This window comes from Penicillium expansum (assembly GCF_000769745.1).
Source record: "Penicillium expansum strain MD-8 chromosome Unknown contig159, whole genome shotgun sequence".
In the NCBI taxonomy this organism is placed as follows: Eukaryota; Fungi; Ascomycota; class Eurotiomycetes; order Eurotiales; family Aspergillaceae; genus Penicillium; species Penicillium expansum.
This window is the reverse complement of record NW_015971418.1, coordinates 160,024-183,218: the sequence shown is the minus strand read 5'-3', so window position 1 is coordinate 183,218 and position 23,195 is coordinate 160,024. Positions and strand designations below refer to the sequence as shown.

General features: G+C 47.7%; 6 protein-coding genes across 6 annotated transcripts; 2 read left to right on the top strand and 4 right to left on the bottom strand.

The window, feature by feature from the left end:
- Positions 1-167: 167 nt before the first annotated feature.
- Positions 168-3,871, top strand: amcA (putative mitochondrial ornithine carrier protein AmcA/Ort1; the record flags this gene model as incomplete). The annotated part of the gene is made up of 4 exons (XM_016742174.1): positions 168-272; positions 328-1,106; positions 2,113-2,338; positions 2,387-3,871. The coding sequence occupies 4 exons, from the start codon at positions 168-170 to the stop codon at positions 3,869-3,871; spliced, it is 2,595 nt and encodes an 864-aa protein (XP_016595252.1).
- Positions 3,872-3,965: 94 nt separating this feature from the next.
- PEX2_048980 (Peptidase C12, ubiquitin carboxyl-terminal hydrolase 1) lies at positions 3,966-5,967 on the bottom strand (the record flags this gene model as incomplete). The annotated part of the gene is made up of 4 exons (XM_016742173.1): positions 3,966-4,616; positions 4,675-4,785; positions 5,252-5,850; positions 5,913-5,967. 4 exons carry the CDS (start codon positions 5,965-5,967, stop codon positions 3,966-3,968), a joined length of 1,416 nt encoding a protein of 471 aa, XP_016595251.1.
- Positions 5,968-6,512: 545 nt separating this feature from the next.
- PEX2_048970 (cytidine deaminase) lies at positions 6,513-7,286 on the top strand (the record flags this gene model as incomplete). The annotated part of the gene is made up of 5 exons (XM_016742172.1): positions 6,513-6,585; positions 6,674-6,807; positions 6,918-7,003; positions 7,095-7,176; positions 7,248-7,286. The coding sequence occupies 5 exons, from the start codon at positions 6,513-6,515 to the stop codon at positions 7,284-7,286; spliced, it is 414 nt and encodes a 137-aa protein (XP_016595250.1).
- Positions 7,287-7,661: 375 nt separating this feature from the next.
- On the bottom strand, positions 7,662-12,188 carry PEX2_048960 (vacuolar protein sorting/targeting protein 10; the record flags this gene model as incomplete). The annotated part of the gene is made up of 2 exons (XM_016742171.1): positions 7,662-8,289; positions 8,347-12,188. The coding sequence occupies 2 exons, from the start codon at positions 12,186-12,188 to the stop codon at positions 7,662-7,664; spliced, it is 4,470 nt and encodes a 1,489-aa protein (XP_016595249.1).
- Positions 12,189-12,815: 627 nt separating this feature from the next.
- On the bottom strand, positions 12,816-14,252 carry PEX2_048950 (uncharacterized protein; the record flags this gene model as incomplete). The annotated part of the gene is made up of 1 exon (XM_016742170.1): positions 12,816-14,252. The coding sequence occupies one exon, from the start codon at positions 14,250-14,252 to the stop codon at positions 12,816-12,818; it is 1,437 nt and encodes a 478-aa protein (XP_016595248.1).
- Positions 14,253-16,734: 2,482 nt separating this feature from the next.
- Positions 16,735-19,038, bottom strand: PEX2_048940 (uncharacterized protein; the record flags this gene model as incomplete). Its single annotated transcript, XM_016742169.1, has 4 exons — positions 16,735-17,223; positions 17,321-18,236; positions 18,285-18,666; positions 18,783-19,038. 4 exons carry the CDS (start codon positions 19,036-19,038, stop codon positions 16,735-16,737), a joined length of 2,043 nt encoding a protein of 680 aa, XP_016595247.1.
- Positions 19,039-23,195: the final 4,157 nt, after the last annotated feature.

The following is a 23,195-nucleotide window of genomic DNA, read 5'->3' as shown; positions in this document are numbered from 1 at the left end:
TCTGCACGGTGGCTTGGCACCTTGTAGGCTTATCAAATCCCTCGTTACACCGCCCCCCCCACCAGTCCATTTCGCTTACTACTTATACCTCCGGTTCCCCGTCTTACCATGATCCCTCGATAACACTCTTTCAAACTTGTACTTGTCATTTTCTCCGATCCTACTTGATGGCGGCAACAGAGCATGCGATCACCATCAGTGAACCGATGGAGCTGCCATCGCTCCCGCCCAACCAGGGCCTTGAGGCGATAAAGGATATCATATTTGGATCGGTAAGGAAGTCCTTCGCGCATGCATGTGAGCGATCTAGACTGACACTCTCCAAAGTCGGCAGGAATGGCAGGCAAACTCATCGAGTACCCCTTTGACACTGTCAAGGTCCGACTACAGTCACAACCCGAACACCTCCCTCTCCGATATGCAGGACCACTGGATTGTTTCCGCCAGTCTTTCCGAGCTGATGGCTTCCGGGGACTATATAGAGGCATTAGTGCACCCATGACCGGGGCTGCGGTGGAGACCAGCTGTCTCTTCTTCAGTTATCGTCTCATCCAGGATGCCCTGCGCGCAACGGTCTACCCAGGCGTTGAGCACCTACCATTCTTTGCTCTCATTGCTAGCGGGGCTCTATCCGGCTCTGTGACCTCGCTGGTACTTACACCTATTGAACTGGTGAAATGCAGGATGCAGGTCCCCGCGGAGTCAGCAGGCCTCAAACCCTCTGGCCCTATGGCCATCGTCACAAACATTTTCCGACATGAAGGGTTGGCAGGATTCTGGCGGGGCCAGATGGGAACTCTAATTCGGGAAACTGGTGGAAGCGCAGCGTGGTTTGGCGGATATGAGGGCGTATCATCGCTCTTCCGCAAGTATAACAAGTCGAACCCGCAATCGACCTCCGACTCGCTCCCCATCTACCAACAAATTATCGCAGGAGCAACGGCTGGAATCAGCTATAACTTCTTGTTCTACCCGGCCGATACAATCAAGTCTCGCATGCAGACTGTAGACGTCTCACGTCTGCCGGCCCATGCTCAGCAACAGACCTTCTGGGGCGAGACCAAGGCTCTATGGAGGCAACAAGGGCTCAAGGGCATGTACCGCGGGTGCGGGATCACCTGCGCGCGCTCGGCACCCAGCTCGGCCTTTATTTTCACTGTTTATGAAGGATTACGGAAATATTTTGGATGAAAAAAAGAGAGACTACTACAATTCCCCTGCATATAGAAATTTGTCACCATTTTATCGGTCTAACTGAGGTTGGACGATGACCATGTTGGCTCCCATTTTCCTTTTGAATCTCTCATACCTTAACTCTTTGGATTTTGGCATCGTGCGCTATACCCCGAATACATTCAAACACGATTCTTGACTCTTCTACATTTTGTCTCATTTTTATCTTGACTTGCTCGATCAACGATCCCCAATGCGCAAGCCCTATTTCGGTTTTACTTGCTCGATTTGTGAGGCATCGAATCGTGCCAAAAAAAATGGGCTTTGCTGGCTTGATATACGCAAGGCCAAGCATCTCCAGTCCAGCCGTGGCACTACCTGGTGGACCCTTCACGCGTCAATTGAGGTTATGGACGTGAACCACTCGGTATCCGAATCTGGTGAACGATCTATAATTCGGGCTTTTTCGGTCATTTTGATCTGTTTATTATTATTATTTTTGTATAGAATAGAATCTGGCTATTGCAGATAAACTTACATTCCAATGTCTAACACTTCGAGTGACTCATTATCATACAAGTCCAAAAAACCAAAAGCCAGCCCTAAGCGAAGATGACTGGAATATGGAGATGCCCAGGTGCCTAGGCGTAGGCTGAAGGTTACGTAAGACCTTGACCTCCAGGGCTGAGCAGGGATATCTACCTACACACCACACCCCTTGATCGTATTTCCACGTACTATCAGCTTGTGAACATGTCCGATGTCGAGCCCCAATATAACAGCCTCGTCGTCTGGTCTCCAATTGAATAAACGCAGCTGCTCGCGTTGCAACCAAAGAAAAGTGCGGTGTGATAAAGTATATCCCTGCAGCGCATGTGTGAAAGCCGAAGTGCAGTGCAACTTTCCAGGTCCCAAAAGAGCACGGCGAACATTGAACAGGCCACCAGTTAGTGAGTTACTTATTAGCTTAAAGCTTCTTGAAGAAGAGGTTGAGCAACTTCGCTCAACCCGCCGCAACCCGGATACCGATCATCCACCGGACTTGGATAATCGTCCGAATCTGGAAAAGACAGTCAGAAAGACAGAATTGCTGGTTCTTAAAGAGGGAAAGAGTCGGTACGTCGGCGATGAAGCTTCTGTTGCACTAGGACAAAAGGTGAGGATAGTGAGTTACTGCTAGTATTGTATAGGCCTCAACTAATTTGCTGTGCAGATCTCTGAACTTCGTGATATTATTGAAAGCTCTTCAGATGAAGAGTCATATTCACCCGATGTGAAGTATAGTCCCGTTACCCTGCCAGAGGGTGGACTTCTTGGAAATTGCGAATCCACCTGGTCTCTTGATTATTTTCGCCTCCATTACTGTCAACCAGCAAGGCTTGATGCATTATGGAGAACGTACCAAGAGAATGTGGCACCGTTGATTGTCATACTTCACAAAGCTACCATGACAAGGATTGTCCAAGACGCCTGTGCTGGCGTTGAGTTAACCCCTTCAGATGAGGCATTACTATTCTCTGTGTGTTATGCCGCTGTGACGAGCATAAGAGTACACACCTGCCCTTCCATACTTGACACCGACCACGCTACAGCCATCCAAGACTGCAAAAAAGCAGTGAGCCAGGGACTTCGCCGAGCCAACTTCATCAATTCTCAATGCCTATCTGCTCTTCAAGCGGCCGTGCTGTTTTTGCTATGTTATCGAGTAGGTGGTGATTTACGTCTTGTATGGGCTGAATCTGCCGTCGTGATACGAGTTGCACAAGCACAAGGTGTCCACCGCGATGGACGGAATTTTGCATTACCACCCTTAGAGACAGAGATGCGCCGGCGGTTATGGTGGCATATCTGCATGCTTGACATGTTGTCTTCGGGAGATCAAGGGGTCGATACCCAGATTAGATCCGAAATGTTCGACACACAGTTTCCGAGTAATGTCGACGATGATGATATTGCCTTGTATATGACAGATCAACCACTACCGAAAACCGGATTCACGAATACCACCATCTGCATCATGAACTGCCAGATCATGACCGAAATGCTCTGGCCGCGTCAAGGCGGATACTCGGATATGTCCACGCACGACCGTGAGAATCTCGTCACAGCTCTAGGGAAGAGCCTTCATGAACAGTATATCGATTATTTCAACCTGGATATTCCAATACATTGGGTGGTCGCAACTATCGTGCGACTACAACTATCCAAGGCGTGGCTAGCGACTCATTTCCAGTCCGAGGAATCGGACGTGAAGACTTACCGCCACAACGACCGTGTTTTTGAGACCGCTGTCGAGCTTGTGCAGTTCTCGTATCTCCTGCAAACCAACGAAGGAACATCGCAGTGGAGCTGGCTATGTAAAAGCTACAAGGAATGGCATGTGGTCGCTTTTATACTTTCCGAGCTGTGCTTGCGTCCACTTAGTCCCGAGAGTGACCATGCTTGGGATGTCGTGACCAAAATGTATGGGTTGTGGCAGCAGGATATGCCGCGTACTGATGCTATGCTCCAGAAGCCCTTGGATCGGCTCATGGCGCGCACGGCCTCATCGCGAGCTGGTCAACAAGGCCAGGATAGCCAGACATCATTCATTGGAGAGGCTTTGTCCGATATGTCCGACGTGTCGTTGGGATTGGGTGACACCGATTCTGATTCACTTTTCAATGGCCTGGACTGGCTTTCTGGGTCTTTATTTTAGCCCATTACTCTTTCTACCTGAGCAATTCTGTATCAACACATTAATTCCCTAATAACTAGTACTCTACAATTCAAACAACCTTCACCCTTCTACCCTAGCGTGTCTCAAATTTGCTATCCTCCTTCAACCAATCCCCAAAGGCCTTCAAGCCAGGATTCAACTTTTTTAAAGTCGGAATATCCGCACCATATCCCTCATCATGGAACCATTTGAACATGACACCCAGCTCCTTGACAGCAGCCATCATCAACCTAACCGGAATGCTAAAAGTAGTCGGCACATTCTTGCCAGTCAACTGCTTGAAAGTCTCCGACATCTGGTCAAACGTCAATTCATCCCCAGCAAGCGAGCAAGCATGATTCTTCAACGCCTCAGGATTCGTGAATGCCGCAGCCGCAAAGAACCCAATGTCACTCGTTGCGACCAGTTGCAGCGGCTTGCCCTCCAGAGACATCTGCCATGCAGTCGTAAACACCTTCCCGAAGTAATCCGGTGTGAGATTCTCGAAGAAGGCAACGGGACGTAGAATCGTCCATTCCATATCGGTCCCTTTTGCTTTCTCTTTGAGATGCTTCTCGATCTCGTGTTTGAAAATGAAATGGGGGACTTGAGTTGGGTTTTGGTCTGATCTCTCGCCACCGCGGTCGACAGAGCTGTACACGAAGTACTTGACGCCTTGTTTGACGGACTCATCTATCAGAGCCATTCCTTGGCGTCTTTCGTCGTCGTTTCTGGGATTGGCGGTCTGTTTTTTTGGTCAATCAGGGTATGTATTGAGGATACTGTTTCTTTCTGTGACTTACTTGGACGCTGAACACGCCCCAAACTGGGGTTGAGGTTTGACGCTTTACATTCTCGAAGATGGCAGCCGGGTGATCGAGGTTGCCTTGGATCAATGTGATATTAGGAGACTTCTAGGCGAGTTTCTTTGCTGAAGCAGAATTGGCATCACGTGTCACGGCGAGGATCTTGAAAGGGACACTTTTCTCCAGAAGGCTAGTAATTACGGAGCCTCCTTGTTTGCCTGTAGCTCCGGTGACGAGAATTGTGGTCATTGTAGGATAGTCTCGAGGGTAGTATAGATAATAGACTGTTATAAATTATCAGTGCTAGATGATGTATCCTTTAAATAGTCAGTTCCAATGCTGTTTCTAAGATTTCTAAGATCTTGAGGTCTTCGGGATGAGTCTCAACCCCGGATTTGGTATGAATGACGTCACCTATTCTCGAGATGATCAAGTGGCGATAAAAGAAGAGAGTCATATAGAAGTCAGAAGACCGCATAAGAACATAAGATATATGTCAAATAGTATTGTTCACGGCAATAATACTCATTCCCCTATGCACTTCCGTATCGGCAGCATCTAAAAACTCCCTTACCGTCATATCCAACCCTTCTTCTCCCAACAAGTCCCCCTCCAATTCACCTCGCAATAATGGGCCATTCATGCCTCCATTTAACTCCCAAACTTTCCCATCTTTCTTAACAAATGCAATAAAATGAAACCCACATTCCTCCTGCGGCAAAGGCACAATTGAGCACCCTTCCGATGCTGCATCCATATGCGCCTCTTCCAAAAACCTCGAATCATACAAGAGTCGCGCCCTCTCCACTGGTCCCAGCCCAATCGCGCTCTTCACGATCTTCTCCAGCTCCGATCCCGCCAGGACATATTTCCCATTCTCCAAATTTACCACCACATGTAGCAATGCCATCAACCCACACGCATGTCCGATCGTCTGCTTCATCCATAGCACGGGCTCGTCAGCCCCGCTGCCGAGATACTCGGGTATGCTGTGTTCGACGCGAGACCGCGCGGCGAGGTAGATGGGTTTGTCGCAGAGGAGGATGAGGGCGTTTACGGGTCGTGGGATCCAGGAGAGCATTTCTGGGGTGGTGGAGAGGATGTCATGGAAGGTGAGGCTCGGGGATACTCCGAGGTTCTTACATAGATGTTTATGGACCTCTGGGTTGTTCTCTGTTGCATTGGTGAGATTGGGGGGTCTAGTTTAGCCTGTATGTGGGGGATGATGCACTTACCTAGCGGTATAAAGGTCTTTTGGCCGTTGATGACCTGCACACCTAGGTTAAACATGTTTGGAGATGGACAAAGACTGTTTCTTATTTACAGAGTTGAGGCATATCGTATGTTTGGTATCAGCGGGGGAGAGAGGACAAGTGCTTAGTCATTGCCCTCCATCGGCAGGGCTGCCTATTTGGGTAACATCCAACGTCCATTAAAGAGATTTACTCGATTTCTGTGAAATATCGGTGAGATATCTATTAATTTTGAGATTATATGTATCTAGAATGCTAGATTAGGTGGTATTTGATGTATTCTGAGTTTATTAGAGGGTGATATTCCCTAAATTTGTTAGTGTAGCACATATAAAGTACCATTTAGGGTTAACTGTTCTATATCAGAGCATTAAAGATGAACCTATCGAACTTGGCATCTTGCATGAATCCTGGATTTCTATTGGAATCTATAAATAAATCACATACCCATGTACCTATAACCCCATATCTTGTCCTTACACGTTGCATATAATCGCCTATCGCCTATCAGCGGATAAAAACTTCCCCTCACCTCCCCTCACCTCACTCTCTCCCTCTCTCTATCTCACATCCTCAACTAGAATGGCTACCCTCACAGCTCAGGAGCTGACGACTCTCTCTACCAAGGCAATTGACGCCAAAGCGACTGCCTACTGTATGACCCATCCCCCGGTTCCCTTTAAAACACAAGCACCAGATATCCAGTTCCACAAAAGAGCGGCACCCAACTAACATCCTCCCAGGCCCATACTCCAAATTTCGTGTTGGAGCATGCATCCTCACGACCTCAGGAGAGTTCATCTCTGGCGCTAATGTCGAAAATGCCGCCTATCCAGTCGGAACCTGCGCTGAGCGCGTCGCAATTGGCACTGCTGTTGTATGTTTTCTGTTCTTTTTCCTTGGTCAACTTTGGTTGGATTCTGTACATAAGAACCACCTGATATCACTTTCTTTGTCTGTCTGAACCATCTTCGCTAACTTCCACAGGTTGCCGGCCATAAAAATTTCAAGGCTCTAGCTGTGGCGACGGATATCAAGCCTCCTGCGTCACCTTGTGGGATGTGTAGACAATTGTGAGATTCCCTTTTCTTCTTTTTCTTCTTCTTCTTCTTCTTCTTCTTCTTCTTTCTTTCATTTTATGGTTGGCTCATTGATATTATATAGTATTCGTGAGTTCACCTCGCCTTCTTTCCCAGTGTACATGTACGACGGGGAGGGAAATTACAAAGTTATGACTATGGAGGAGGTGAGTTTCTTTTCTTCTCTTCTTAGATATATCTGCTTTATATCTCTTCGATTCTGTACTGACCAACGTAGTTGTTGCCCGACTCTTTTGGTCCCGAACAGCTTAAATAGGGATAGAGAGATAGGTTCTGTATCAGAGAAAGAAGGGCGGATGGGAGTATAGGAAATATGCATTGGAGTCTTTCAGGGGAGGTAAATACATTTATTGGTGTTTGTTCGAGGAAATATATCAAAAAGTTGAATCCTGGTTTGTCCAATGGAGAATATGCAACTCTCAACCCTAGAGCCTTCACATATAACCCCAACGTACTCCGAAAAGAAAGAAGAAAGAAGAAAGAAGAAAAGAAAAAACTTTATGTCACGCTCATAATGTTGCAAGTCGCAAACCCCAAAAATATCATTTCCAACTGGAAATCAGAAATTGGCAGCTATATCAAAATTCCATACTAAAAACCCTAATCCTAATCCTCAAGCCCAACCCCAAGCCTAAGCCAGCTCCTCCTCATCATCAAAATCATCAGCTCCAAGCAACTCATCCTCATCATCAACAACAGCAGAATAATCACCCCTTCTCGCCGCAAAAGAGCCACGCGTAGCATAAGGTCTTTGCGCGCCCCGTCTCCTAAACAACCCAGACGTACTCCGCGCTAGACTCTTAACAAGTAACGGCAGAGACTGCGCAACGGCAACAACACCCGCGATAATTGCCACAGGTACCGCGACCAGCACCGAGTCCCTAGATAACCAGCTCTGCGACACTCCGCCACCATCGCCCAGCCGGATCTGGCCGAATTTGCCGTCCCAGTGCGTGTAAACATACCAGCCGATGGCGAGGGCAACGGCGATGGGTGTCACGATCGCGAAGAATAGACCCGTTCCGCTGATGCCGTGCTTCTTTTGGTATTCCTTTTCTTTGTTTGGGCATGGTTTGGACACATCTTGGTCTAGGAGCAGGCCACCTTGGCAGGTTGTCTGTGGGATTCGGCGGTAGCCGGTGGGTTCCCAGTACTCGACCTTTTCAGGGTCTTGGCTGCATTGCGCGATGTGGTCTTGGGGTTGGAGTCCTGGGACGAGGCCGCAGCTGCCGTCGGTTTGGATTTCGTAGTTGTAGTCACTGGTTCGTGTTAGTTGGTAGTTCAGATTAGGATAGGTGGTTGTGGTGTTTGCTTACCATTCGAAATCAGCACGGGTACAAGTGCAGTTCCGGCCTATGCTGTGGATGTGTGGCTCACGCCAGGCATTCCAGCACTCAGCGGCAGGTTTCTTGCGGTGGTACTCCTCGACATGGCCGAAGAGACAGTTTTCTTCTTGGAAGGGGTGGCTGGGGGACCAGTTATAGTAATCGTTTTCATCGTCTTTACAGTCGCGGCTCCAAATACCGCTGAAGTCAAGTGTGATGGTGACACGCTTGCCCCCATCCGTACCCCAGAGCAGGAAGCTCTTCGAGGTGTCTGATGGCACGGTCGAGATATCGTCGATGACCATTTCCTTTTCGGCGAACTGGAACTCGTGCCAGCTCATGCCCTCGTCAAGCGTGTAATGTACGACCTTGGTTGCCTTTCGGTCGCTGACGAGCACGATTACCGAGCCTGCCGCACCAAATTCCCACATGTACTGTCCCTTCTTGACTTGCGTCCAGGTGATGCCGCCGTCCCTGGTGAGGTATGTGTCGGCTTCGGCTGCGCTGGTGAGATGCTCACCGACGTTTCCGAGCGCGAGCATCAGGCCGATGGCGGAGCCCGAGTAGAGGGTGTCGCGGTAATCGCGGCGTTCGGTATAGCCATGGAAATGGAGAGCGCATTTATCAGTGCCTCTGCTCTCCGTAACGGAGCAGCCGAACTTCTTGCCATCGACATCTTGAGTCGGAGGAGCCAGAAGCATCCACTGACCACCGTCGTTGTGGGTGATCATAGTGCGTAGCTTCTTGCCCGCGCCCTTGTTCAGGACTTCTTCCCGATTCGAAACCACATTGGCAATGGCCACGCCCTCAAGGCCTTGCAACTCATCGTAGTCCGTGTAGCCGCGGTCGTTGACGTTGAGTCCCTCGAGACTCTGGACGAAGTAGGTACCGTTACTGTTACTCTTGACCAGTGAGCCGAAGCTGCGTTCATTGCCCCCGTTTACCATCACGAGGAGGAACAATGCGTGCGGGGAGCTAGGCAGGACGGTATACTGAGGGACCTTGATGTTGAAAGGGAAGTGTGCATCAGCGTAAGTGCGGCCGTCGACGCTAACGCTGGCATTCAGGTATTCCTTCTGATCTCCTTCATACCAGGCGACGACGACGAACCCATTCTTGGTAGCGGAACGGGCGATGTTCTCAAACTTGACGTCCATGGTAGAGAAATGATCATCACTGGTAACCAGCTGCCGGTTGTTGTTCTTTTCCTCATCTTTATACTGTTCGCAAATCACTAGTTTTTCACTGTTGTTGCGGCCCTCGTGATATCCAAAGTTACAACCGCCGCCGGCGACTCCAATAAGCATCGGGTCCCAACTAGCGCCTCGCTTGTCGGTAACGTACGCCTGCGAGCGACAGTTCTTTCCCTCACAGTCTTTGTGACCAATCCAGATAAGGGAGTCCTGGAACTTCTCATGGAAAGCGAGCGCGCGGATATCCTCCTTGGTCGGCACACTGGGAGCGTCAAAGAAGTGGAAAGAATCACCGTGATTGATAGTGTAGTACACCCTCTTGCTGTCCGTGAGGAAGAAAGCTGCATCACTGAAGTAGGGATGCTGAACCATTTCCGTAAACTTCTCATCAGGGTGGATTTGCTTCCAACTCCGGCCATGGTCGCGCGAGATATGCAGTTCGTATTTGTCCGTGAGCATCATGATAGTCTCATCAACGCCGTTGTTACTGGCCTGTCGTTCGAGGTAGAAGTAGTTTGTACGCGTGGCAGAAATGGTCTGTGGCTTTTCCGCACGAGGTTTGCCATCGGTAATGGGAGGAGGCCCCGTGATATTTGAGCAAGAGCGCTCAATCTGGCGCTCGAGATCTTCGCCGCCTTCACGGATGCATGCGTTGCCGGGGATGAGTCGCCATCCAGAGGGGCCTATGTACTTGTCGTTTGGCTCCTTGCACTTGCCAGCAGGGGGTGTCAGCGGGACAGCCGGTAGACACTCCTTGCGGTCCTCGCTGCGGACAAAGTTGTAGTCGCATTCAAAGTCTTCAGCGGAACACTTGCAGGGTTTGAATTCAGGGCCGCTGATGGCAAACTCTTTCTTGATGAAGCAATCCGCGTTTGCCTTACGGCGCTGGAAGAACTGTTTCTGACCCATCAGACAATCGGGCTCGCCCTTTTCATTTAAACGAGCAGTCCACTGTTCAAGGTCTTCGGGGCCACACTGGCGCTCGTGGAGGCCATCGAAGTCAATGAAATACATGAGGACTTTGGTCTCATCGCTGGAGATACCAACGAGCAAGAACTTGAGGCTGGTCGAATCTGGCGTTGAGATTAGGTACAAAGGCCTGATCTTCTGCTTCAGATCAATCGACTCCCACTCTTTCCCGTGGTCGATGGAAAATTGGACCTTGTCCGTCTGGCTGCTATCCAAAACAGCCATGATAACACCTCCCTGGTCACCAAACTCGTACCGGTGTGGGCCTTTGAGCGCGCGCCGCCACGTAAGACCGGCATTGTCAGAAACATAGAGGTCACCCTTGGAGTAGTCCTCCAGGTGACCTCCAGTGTTACCAACGCCCATGACTAAGCCCGGAGCTGGGCTTGAGAACATACGGTGATCTGGCATGGGCATCTCACGCAGCGCGGCGTAGGATGTCATCGAATGGAGGTGTAAGTCGTCTTTTTCAACCTTGAGAGGCTGGAAGGTTCTCCCATCGTCAAAACTGATACTGCTGATAAGCTTCTTTTTGTTCGAGTCGGATTTTTCAGCTTCCTCCCAGTTCTTGACCGTGTTGACGATTGTGATACCTTGGATACCTGTGACTTTCTCAAAGTCGACCAAGCCATTCAGGTCCTCGTTCGTATGCTCGATATTCTGCGTAAAGTAGGTGCCATTGGAGTTGGACGAGAAAAGACTTCCCATCCGGTTATCATGCCAGGTAGTTTGTACGTCGATTTGGATGCTGTAGTTGGTGCTTTCTAAGATAGTATAGGCATCCTCTTCAATGCGGCGCTTGCCAAATTCCGCGCGGTGCCACACATTGGAGTCGTCACTGACGTACAAAGCCTGCTCCTGCGTACCGCGCGATTGAAGGCGCGCCACGATGTACTTGGAGACAGAGCGAATCTGAACACTGATACCGCTCAGAGGTTTTCCATGGTCCAATTTCGCCTCGGTACCCTCCGCATCGTCTTTGAAAAACTTGTCGGAATATATCAACCGTTCTGTACGGGTATTATCAAACGGCCCCTTCAACCCAGGGACCACGCAGAGGATGCGGTCTCCGGTCGATTTCGGCATTTCTATGTCCAACGCGAACTGTGGTCGACTCGCGGCCCACATACATTGAAGAGTCATCTCGCGTAACGGCTGGACATTCTCGAAGTCGTCGATGGTGTAATACGCCTGGGGCATGCAGCCAAGGATGGTGCACTCCAGACCCATGAAGATGACCTTCTTCGGATCCAAGCCATTGAACTCCAATGGGAACGAGCGCATCGACGCGAATGGCATTACGTCCACCTGGAAAGGTTTCCACGACTTGGCCTGGTCGGTTGTGATCCAGTGCTTGCCATTCTCGCCGAGGATGTATGCGCGGTTGACGTCAAACGGATGTCTCCAGATCAACTCGACAGTACCTTCTATGGTTCCATCCTTGCCCTTGACGGTCTCCCATTTCTCACCACCATCGAAGGAGACATGCGCGGTGAGGGAATTCTTGTCACGGTAGAGGATGGTGTTTGTGCCGCGGAAGTAGAATAGATCTGAGGGCGGAGCGTTGAGTTCATGAGTTACAATATTTGGCTCGTTCCCCTTTGCCGCTGCTGGCTGTGACGCCCATACCAACAGCAGGCTCAGGGTGAGCAGCAGCCACCGTGGGATCATGACCGGTGCTGCGTAGGCATCTGATGGGGTGTGCGGGTGGGAGCTTGAGCGGACCGGACCGGAAATACGGGGTCAATCGATTGAGGGAGGGAACGTGAAGTTGCTGGAAAAGAAATGATTGTTAGAGGCCAGCAACGAATGAATAGGCAGATAGAAATGTCGTGAGTTAAGATAGTGATGCTGATGACGGAGCTGCGTGGCCTCTGCCTTGGGATGAAGCTCCCTGTCACGTGAATTGCTTATCGGGCCTATCGAGTGAACCATGGTTTATACACGAGTCTACCGGCAGTCAACCATGGACCTTGGGATGATACTATACAATTGGGATTGATCTGTTGACTTGAAAGTGGTTAAAGTTGAATCAATTGACTTGAAGCAGCTGGTTATATGTACAGAAACACCGCTCAATAGATACATAGAAATGTCAAGAACCCCCATGTAGAAAAAAAAAAAACATCGCTCAAAATGCAAAGATCGGATATACTGAAACGACATTCAGAATGGTATAGAACAAAAATGAGTTCGCGCCAAACGAACAAGAGACAACACCTCAGGGCTGTGAATAAAAACGAGGAATATTAAAATAAAACGAATGGAAGACGATCGAAGTCGATCAGAACATTTAAATCAAACTCGGCGTCGGAGCTTGCGCCACATTTTCCTCACCATACCTTGGTCATCCAAGTCGGAGTCCCAGATCGACTGGCTGCGATCCGCGGGTGGAAGTTCAGCCAATCGCAATGGATCATCCTTTTCTTTGGAAGAAGCAGGAGCAGTGGGGGAGTTGGTGCGGAGGTCAGGTCGAGTGAGGGTCATTTTGAGAGTCATCTCACGGTTTCCCGGAAGTCGTTGTGGGACTCCCTTAGCCCCAGGCATCCATGATTGGCGTCGCTGCAAAAGGGCTGATGATTCTATGGAGGGTCGGGACGCGTCCCGGTGTATGAGCACGGGTGAAGGGATTGGTTCATTTTCTACCGATCCCCCTAGACTCCCCACCATGGTACCATCGTCATCTTCGAAAAATGTGCCAAAATCCGAGTTGACCAGGGTGGATTTCGGTGAAGCGGGTTGCGGTGTGATTGGTTCGGGACCGGTATTCTCCTTATTGTTTTGATCCAGCGAGGGAAATCCGAATTCAATGGCTTCGTCGAACTTTTGTGGGGATGCCAGGTACACGCGCAATTTCAAACGGGCATCGGGATCTTGGTAGTATTGCGCACAGGGGTCAATGCTCGAGGTGGATGATCTGGGTGGATGTTGGAATCGGTGGTTGGATGATGGGCGCGATTCGGGAGTTCGGAGAGGGGTGAGAGGCCGAGACTGGCTGACGGGCGGGAGTCCCCGCGCTGAAATGGGTGTGATTTCTAATGTTTTGCGAATATGGTTGGAAAAGGACAAGGAGCGGCGGAAAGAGGGGCGGGATTTCTTTCTTGTGGCAGCATCTGCCACATGAGCGTGATATTCATCGAGAGACAAGTCAAGATCGCCATCCTCGTCGAGCCACCGAAAACTGTCATGGAACGTTTGATCCATGTTTGGGTCTTCTTCGTCTGATTCGGAGTCTGAATAGAAGACGGTCGATGGCTGAACAAAAGGCACAGTTGCCTGGGAGAGGTGTGTGTCAATAGAAGAGCGAGAGTTCCCCGAATCTCGACCGGAATCTCGTCGATAAGCTTCGTCGGCCGCGTCGTAGATGAGACTTTGTCGATACGCGTTCCTCAAACGTCTGCGTTCTTCGGGGGAGAAAAGCTTTTGTTGAAGCTTAGCGGGGAGAGTATGGAAGCATTGAGAGTCCGCCTGGGCGGCCAGGTAGGCCAATTGAAGAGAGCCGGCTTTGCGTAATTTCTTAGAAGGAGAAGAACGTTTCTCGAGCCCTCGCTTCCTCGATCCGTTCCGTAAACCACGCGAGTGATAGTCCGACCCAAGACGAGGGGCTCGATAGACCCGATTATCGGTCTGATAGTTCGACGTGGAGCAAGTAGGGGAACTGTGATCGCTCTGAGCTAGCCGAATACGCAACCGCTCGACATTCGAGAAGAACTGTTTTGAGTTAGCTGTGGACATTGAACAGCAATGCATAGGCAATATGGGGGGATGAAGTGGAGCACACAGCATCCCATGCGCTAACATTGGCCAATGTTGGTCAATGTTGATCCATGTTGATCCATGTTGGCCAATGTTGGCCAATGTTGCGAGACAACGAGTGGCGCCACGGACGATAGTGCGGGTTGTCTGCCTCCACCGAGGGGCTCAGGGGTAAATCACAGTCAATCAAGGGCAGACAAAGAAAAGGGAAAAAAACGGAGAAAACGGGCAAATTAGTCTTAATTGGGTTAAGATGATCCCTCTGTGGAGGAAGCTATTGGGGAGGGAAATGAGAAGTCCGAGCGTGTGATGAGGGAGAGAGGAGGTGAAGGAGGAAATGAGGAAATGAGGGAAATGAGGTGAACCCTTACTTTTCTTCGTACTGCTGGAGGCAGTGACTCAAACTCCTCGGCGGACATTGTGTATATAAGGAAGTATGAGGAAATATAGGAAATTGACACGATAAAATGAAATAATAGGAATAATTAAGTATAAGTATACCAAGTATACTATATGCAATAGTTCAATAGAACATCCAAATTCGAAATTCGAAAAAAGGAGGAGATCTTACTCTGTATATATATATTTATATTATTACGGAGTATATATTTCCATCTATCTTTTAAACTCTTTGATCTGTGACAGGATGCTGTACATTAGCGCCCTTGTGATTGTGATACTTCTATTTCCAGATCTTACCTCTCGACTTCGACTTAGCTTCTATGCAACATATCTCCGTATATAGTACCCCTCTATATGATCTATCATGAACCCCTCTATTGTTGCCTGCGAACATGTCCAAACGAACGGTTGATCGATATTCTAAACAACATGTACAAAGTAAAATCTATTCATCCCCATCTTCATCCGCCAAGTCACCAAATCATCTACGCGCCTCGCTTTGACGTGGCCAAGTAAGGGGATCAGCCTCAGCTCCACTTAGATCGCTGATTTTCGGTCTGAAACACACACATATTCTAGATCGGGGAGGGATTTAGAGAGAGTTAGAAATTGGAAACGGTGAAGCCTTTGTGCTCTTCCCTGTCCCCTGTCCCCTGTCCCCTGTCGCCTCTATTTCCCTCAATATTGGGAACCATCGGATCGCGGAATTAATGGGGAATAGACGATACGAGAATCTGGGAAAAAGTTGATGTATCAAATATTTTAACGTCCAATGAGAACAACACTAGACTATGATTGGGGTGTCCACTTTGAACAAAGAAGGTCTTATAATTTGGGCTGAAATTGACACCTGATATTAATTATAATCATTACTCCATCATACTCTACTCCGTATAGGGAACTAAATAATATAAAATAGACTAGTTTGTTGTAAACGGTTACACTACTTTGTACCTGACAGCTCATATCATTCTGAACCAGAATGATCTACTCCGTACTCCGTACTCCGTATAGTAAACTCAGCCAAATTAAATTATCTTCATAGTCGAAACGGTAACCCGGAGATTACGAGGAGCCAATGACTTGCTTTTGCCGAATTTAGTTGAATAGTACAACATATGCACTCCGTCCAATAACTATGCAAATTATGTACAACATATCTCATCGGCTATTGTTCCCGATAGCGCTTGTATAGACATGACCTACCCCGTACACTAAAATTGATTAGAATTTAATAAAATACAAGAAAGGTAACCTATGTCATTAGCATGACCTGTACGGAGTAGAATTGACAGTGTAACACCTCGGCCGAAATATCCCCATAGCAATGGCTTCAAATAAACCCCCCGAGCATTCCTCTAGAACAATCCAAATCCCTTTTCTCCTTGCATCGGGCTAATGCATACAACTTCAATTGCATGAGACAAACGAGGAGGCCCTCCTTCCGGACTCGTGGCACGCCCAGGCGTGCAAAGTCGGACCTTTAGGTATGATATATCATCTGCAAGTGCCATTTTACTATTTGTGGAAGCAAACGCGTGGGATGTTCACCGCCGATACTGTAGGGAGTAGTTCTTCTTGTGAGCTTCAAGGAGGATACGAGATATTTGATGCAAGTCCCCGTGCTGGCGATGCAGTCCACGGTGGTCATACTATCTACTTCAGACCCCTGTCAGGGGGATTATCCCAAGGTCAATGTCAATCGCACTATGGAGTACGGAATAAGCAATAATAACTAATTCAGCTAGATTGAATCAGATAATATCATAGTAGACTGGTATAATTTCTTGTTCTGGTTAGATGATATTTACCAATCTAAGAGCAGTTGAGAGATCGTCATCGCATTCGTCATCCCGTAGCGTGAGACGACATTAATCAATATAAAATGAGGCTTTTCAGTGGGTACGGAGTACGGAGTACTCCGCATATCAATTCTAGATATAAAAAACAGCGCAAAATGAAGAGTCACATCGAATTATTTGGCATCTAAGTGCATATGCGCCACTATGTTGTATGTACATGTATAATCTATAATCACATCCACATCCACTTGGTGTTTTCAAACCCATCCACCCTTCTCATCCTCCCCCGTCGTCTTCCTCTTCCCAGCCTGAACCTTAGTAAGTGTCAACTTTCTCCCAACACTCCTGCCTAGCATACCACCTTCAAGCGGAATGACATCATCCTCAACCGAAGTCCTCGAATTCGAATCCTTCTCGAGACTTAGTAGCACCTCAACTGCATCCCGGTCCTCAATGACCTTTGGATGCCGCTGCGCGAAGTACCGCGCATACTTGTACAGCGACCAGTAGCAGCTAAACACGTTGACGACTGTCAACGCGATCTTGTAGAATGTGTAATAGAACAATAAGACTTTCCAGTCGATGCGCTCTTTCTTCAACCGGAGGTGGATCTCGTTGAAGATGATCACGTTGAGGATGTACATCGCAACCGTAACGCCGAGCAACATTCCGCAGAATGAGGGGCGGACTATGAATGAGATTGGGAGGATGAAGGGGGCGAAGAGGTAGATGAGGGTTTCATAGACCTGTTAGGGTTAGCATATATAACTTCGACCTTGACCCCAACATCGACGTATGCATGTTTTATGAAATGTCAAAGATAGGAGGGATGTCCTGTCATACCTCTTGAAAAACGCACAACTTCGCACCAAACTCCCACCAACCCAGCCTCCAGCTAGTCAAGATATATTTCAAATCGTAGTACACACCAACAACGAAAAAGAAATTCCACCGCTTGAACCGCTGCTGGAAGATAGTCATTTCACCGAATCCACCACGACTACCACCAGAACCACTCCAGAACACCGAAGCCGGCGTCTCGGTTTCGACAAAGACCTGTGAACACATCGTAATGCGTCCACCCAGACGTCGGCAGGCATCGCCGAAGAACCAATCCTCCGATACGGAGAAACCGGGATGTTCATGGAAGGTCTGTTTTAGGAACTCAATATTCCAGAGCGAGATAGCTCCATGTGGGAATGTAGCGCTTCCAAATTTCCCGAAGAAAGCACGCTGGATACCGGACATTTTGTACTCCAGATCCTGGGCTTGTTGGCAGTATGTACCCTTTGAGGAATTGGGACCGACACTTTTAATTGTGTATCCGATGCACTTGACGTTCTTTTTGAGTCTGTCGCTAGCGATTGGGAAGTTTGGGGGAAGAAGACAGTCGTCGTCGATTAGGACGGCATTTTCGAAGTCTTTGGCTGCGTAGCAGCCGACAAACTGCGCCACGATCTTCGAGCCGATGGGTACCCAGAGGTGGTTTACGCCGAAGGGTTTGCAAATTTCTTCTGTGTTGTCGAGAGGGGTTTTGGAGTTGCCATTTGCTATGACGAAGATGTTTTCTTTGGGGAAGATTTTTAAGGCGGCTTGGAGGGTTGCGCCGATGATTGTTGCTGATTTATAGCAGGGGATGAGGAGAGCGGTTGATTTCACTTTGGAGATGTTGTTTTCCAGGTCTGGAGATTCGGATTCAGAGTCTGGGGCCGGAGGAGGATCTTTCTCGAACAGGATCATCAGAGGACAGAATGCGTATCTAGTCTTGGTTAGGGCAAGAAACTTGGAGTCTCGATCAGACACTTACAGTGCAGCCAGACCAATGATAATTGCATATCCTCCTTGGATAACAAACTTGGTTCGCACAACATAGTACAACCACCACACAGCACCTTTCCACAGTGGCATACCAATGAGGACGAAGTAAACGAATAAAACCAGGAATGCATAGATGCTGTATTCAAACAATAGCCGCACCCAATGCTTTCGTTGGATAGCGACACCTCTCAGTTTGGCCTTTTCATAGACTTCTTGCAGGCTGCTCTGCTCGCTGCTGAGTGTCTGAGAGCTGCTGTTGCTAAATGGTTGGGGACCGAGGAATGCATTCTCAACTGGCGTTATTGGTCCTTTCTCGGGGATTGGAGAGGGAGGCTCGAATGTGGCGGGCTTTGCAAAGTAGTCGAATGTACCTGAAGAATGAGATATGATCAGCTTATTGATGTATATAGTATGTTGGAATCAATTTGATATGATGTCGTGTATTTCTACAAGGCTCTGCCATAGATATGGGATATGAATTTCATACCCTGAAAAGCAGGAGGATCACTGCGTCCACGGGACCGAATTGCAGACTTTGGTCTTGCTACTGCTCGCAGAGCAGAAAGACTTAGAGGACGATTGAAGGAGGTGCGAGCCTCTGGGAGTGATATACGATTGTTGTCGGGGAGAGACTGTTCCCATCGAGCCAATTCCCAAGGCGAGTTGAATTTGGCAGTTGTGAGTAGTTCTTTGGGAATGAAGACATCTTCCACGATGGACTTTCTGGGGTTGTCTTCAGCCATTGCTGATTATATATTCAATATGCAACCATAAACGAGGGTATAGTAGTCAGAATGAAGGGACGGCAACCTGAGGTCACCAGTGAAAGAGTGAGTACTGCGCTACAACAGGGGATTCGAGGGTGTTTCTTTTATTTATTATTGGAATAGCCTTTCAGATCAAGATCTCTATGGAGTAAATCTCTTTGCCCGAGACTGTGGGCCAAGGCTGGGTAGCGTCTCCGTTTATGAGACTAGATCTGATGGGGCATACTAGTACAGCTGGGACCTGAGAGAACTTGGAAGGAAATGAAGATGTTGATACATAGTAGCAAATACATTATCATTAACCTAGACTCAGGATGGGTTACTACGAGTATTTTGATATAGTAGTATGGCAATCTTGCCATTGGTTTGGGTCTACATGTACGACGTACTGCAAAATCTTTTCAGAGATGCAGGAACCACGAACCTAGCAGAAGGACGCAAAATTGGAGTTGGCTAAGAATAACCCAATGCGGGTCGTGAATCGCGTTCTCCAAGACCTAGGCCTACCACGGGCCAAATGAATCATGCTTTGTGCCCACGTTTTTCCATACATAAATGCCTATATAGTTCTTATGGAATAGCTATTGCTTAGAACATATCCAAATGTAAAATGCCGAAGCAGACTACAATAGTAGAGTACCTCGATCCTTGCCCAAGTAAAGCCTCAGAATGTTCTATTTTCTTCATTTGCTCGGGCAAGTTGCGCGGTGGAGCTGTTTCAGAGATTTTAGTCTTATGCCAACACAGAGCCTTACGAACCAGAGATCTCTACGTCAATGATCGTCATTGTTTATTCCTAGCTAGGTGAGCTAAAGTTAGCTACATCTCACCTCCGTTGCCTGTGTCTCTCTGGTAGGACGATGGTACCTGATTTCGTAATTACAGTGGGGAATTGTGCCGGAAGACGAACTGCCGTATACGGTGCTTGGTCACTAGTTTTAACAGCCCCTTTTTTATTTGGGCCTTGAATTACATGAGTTCATAAATTCTTCCATGGTTGCAACATTGCAATTTCTATAACAAGTTAGAAATAAAGAGAAGAAAAGAGGGAGGAAAAGTCCAAAGTGTCGACTTAAGAATCTTCCAAGGTTGGAAGGTTTCACCGGTAAAGTTTCGGCCCGCCTTTTGTTTTTTTTTCAGCCACAAACCTTAAGAAGCCGCAGTAGATTTTTATATGGGAGATACCTACAGAGTACAACATAGGTAGATTATGTGTGTGATCTCAAAAGATTTACATTGGTTTTACCACAACTGTTTTGGTCTTGATGTGGTTCAGGATTCTGCTTACTTGATTCCACAGAATCAAAAATCTAGCCCTTTCGGCTAGAAACTGCCGGATTGACACTTGAAAATGTTGATCATTGATGATCAATTAGGGCAGGTTTAGCCACTGAGAATACAGTCATATCCAAATATGGCATGTTGGCAGCCAAAAAAAAAACAGGATAAGCTAGAAGAGAATAAGATTACAGAAGATATAGTACCATGGTACAGATCTCAAATTCCAGCCAAGATGAAACTTGCACGTGGGTCTTGGGAGAACTTTCAAGGTTGCATAGTTTTTATGTCCTGTACCATAGATATGTACCCCGTACATAGGTAGATGCTACCTACCTAGGTAACCCTGTACCTGAGTTATCCAAGGTTGAACTTTCACCGGACTTTGGCTTGTTCCGTGGTTACTTTTTCTTATTTTTCTACTGTGAATATGTGGATCTATACAGGTTAGAGATCTAGAGTATTGGATACATGTAGGCAAGAAGCAAAGCTATCTGCTACTGCATATCTCGTATTCAATCCCATAAAATCTCTATTCTGCAAGCATGCAGACTTACTACAAATTCTACCGAACTACATGAAAATTAATCGTAGAAACGTTTTATATTGGTTAGATAGTCACAAAAAGCAAGATCAAAAGAATGGAAGGAAAAGAATCAAAAAAGTCGAAACATGAATGCAAAGCAAAGCAAAAAGATATTGATGATAGCTGAACCCCCTGCAGAATCATTTGAAAACAAGTCATTTTAATTTGATCATCACGGTCGAAAGCTTATTCGATATCAGGAAACCAGACGGCTCATCAATAGTGAGCTGGCCTAGTTTTTTGCTGGGCCCAGACTTCTAAGATGGCCCTCGAGTTCCACCATTACCTGCTCGTAGTAAACCAAGTGGAGGTTGTTGGCTAATATTACGAGCAGACGCGTAGGACCTGCGAGATCTAACCTGCTCCTCTCGGCACGGACCAATGATCAGAAACACGCCCAAGCGGGAGCTAGTTGAGTATTGGTCACGGTATTTTCTCTAGTGCCGGATCGAACATTGTACAACCAATCAAGCGGTATGATGTATGAGAGAAAATAACGGTTCCCTCATTACCCGCTTCCATGCTCTAGCTCAATTATGTCTCTTGGTATCCTTTGAGGGATGCTCCTAGAAAGGTGCAATTAAACACCACCGGAGGCGGCCGTGACCAGCACGATAGAGATGAACCCAGCAGGAGAGGATGTCACTGGCAGTAACTCAAGTAGATCATCCGAGATGCCCCGTTTCGAACAGCATGTTGTAAATCGAAGAAGGCTATTTCGATGCTTCGGGAACAGGCTCCTGCCATGCCCCCAATCCGTTCTTGTATCTGAGGACGAGAATTTCTTTTCAACAAGACCTGTTCTGTGCCTCCAAGCCGTATGCTTAGATTCTCAGGGAGTACTGACTTGTATGAGCCCTTGTTTTCTGCTCATTGTAATGTAGTCAAGGTTCTCATTTCTGCAAGCATTGGTTTGATCTGACATCTTGAAGGTTGCTCTTCGTCTTCTAGGATTCCATGCGAACGACATCTCGCTTCTCTCGGTGAGCGTAAATCGATGGCTTATTTTGCTCCTGATATTGCTTGAGGCTCCCGGGACGGAAGCCTCACAGATAGAAAAATTCAGAACAGGACAAGCTATCCATGTCGAATGGCTTTTCTAGCAAAATGAAACCCTCCATTGCATTGGGCATTGTTTGCGACCTCGAATTGCCTATCTTTTGGTCTCGATATTCTCGCTCGATGAGCGGTAACTGATGTCTTCTTTTGCTCCTAACATAACTCGCAGTTCCCGTCCTGGGAACCTCGTAGATGAACAAAGTTTGGACAGGACAAGCTATCCATGTCGAATGGCTTGTCTAGCAAAATGTCATTTTCCATTGTCTGCGGCCTCGGGTTGCCCCATCTTTTGGCGTGAGTAGCAAAACCACATCTTTGCAGTGTCGCGTTAACAAGATTGGAGATTTCACACAACCTCCCACAAGGCTGCAAGACATCCGACATTCTGGTTGTTAGGCCAGAGGGAGCAATTATTTCGGCACGTTCCATGAGAAACCCCGCTCATGAGAAACATAATCGGTATGTCTCAAGGCAATAATGGTGATTTGTTATGCCTAGAACCGGGAAGTTGATCTTCATTGACTGTCTAGTCTCGATCAGGGCTGGATCACTTGAGCCATTATGGACGGACGTCACACGAAGTGGAGGTATGGCCGATTTAAGGATACATTGACTGTTTGATTGGTCAGTAGGTTCATACTAATGTAGAGATAGAAGGGGGGGAACGAACAGCAATGAGGCGTCATGTATATGAAACATATACATAGTGGTAGGAAGTGACTAACATATAGGTATTCAGGAATATGAATAGATAGAATCCAATGTAATTCCTTCCAGAAAGGCAGTATATCCCATGGATGTGTCGATGAGCATCAATAGATGAAGCCTTTCGTGTTGGGTATCCTTCGAGATTCCATGCATAATGCCCGGGTTGAACTCTGTTGAGTGTGGCTTTATTGAAGACGATTCCTGAGGCTCTCCGTGACGGGAGCATAGTGGATAATCTGATGCTCCAGAAATATCGACCACGTCCCTCACTTCAATGTTCTCTTTCTCACATATACATATATAGGTATACATATAGGCGTCGAGCAGACGAGGTGGAATAGGAGAGTGTCGATGACGACTCAACCAAACCGTGGCGTTTAACTGGAATGGGTGTTGGAAATTGCGAAACCAATGCGGCCTGCCATGAAGATATTCAGCAATAAATCTCTAATATCTCCCATAAATATAGATAGGGAATGTCATACCTTTTACCTGATGCGAC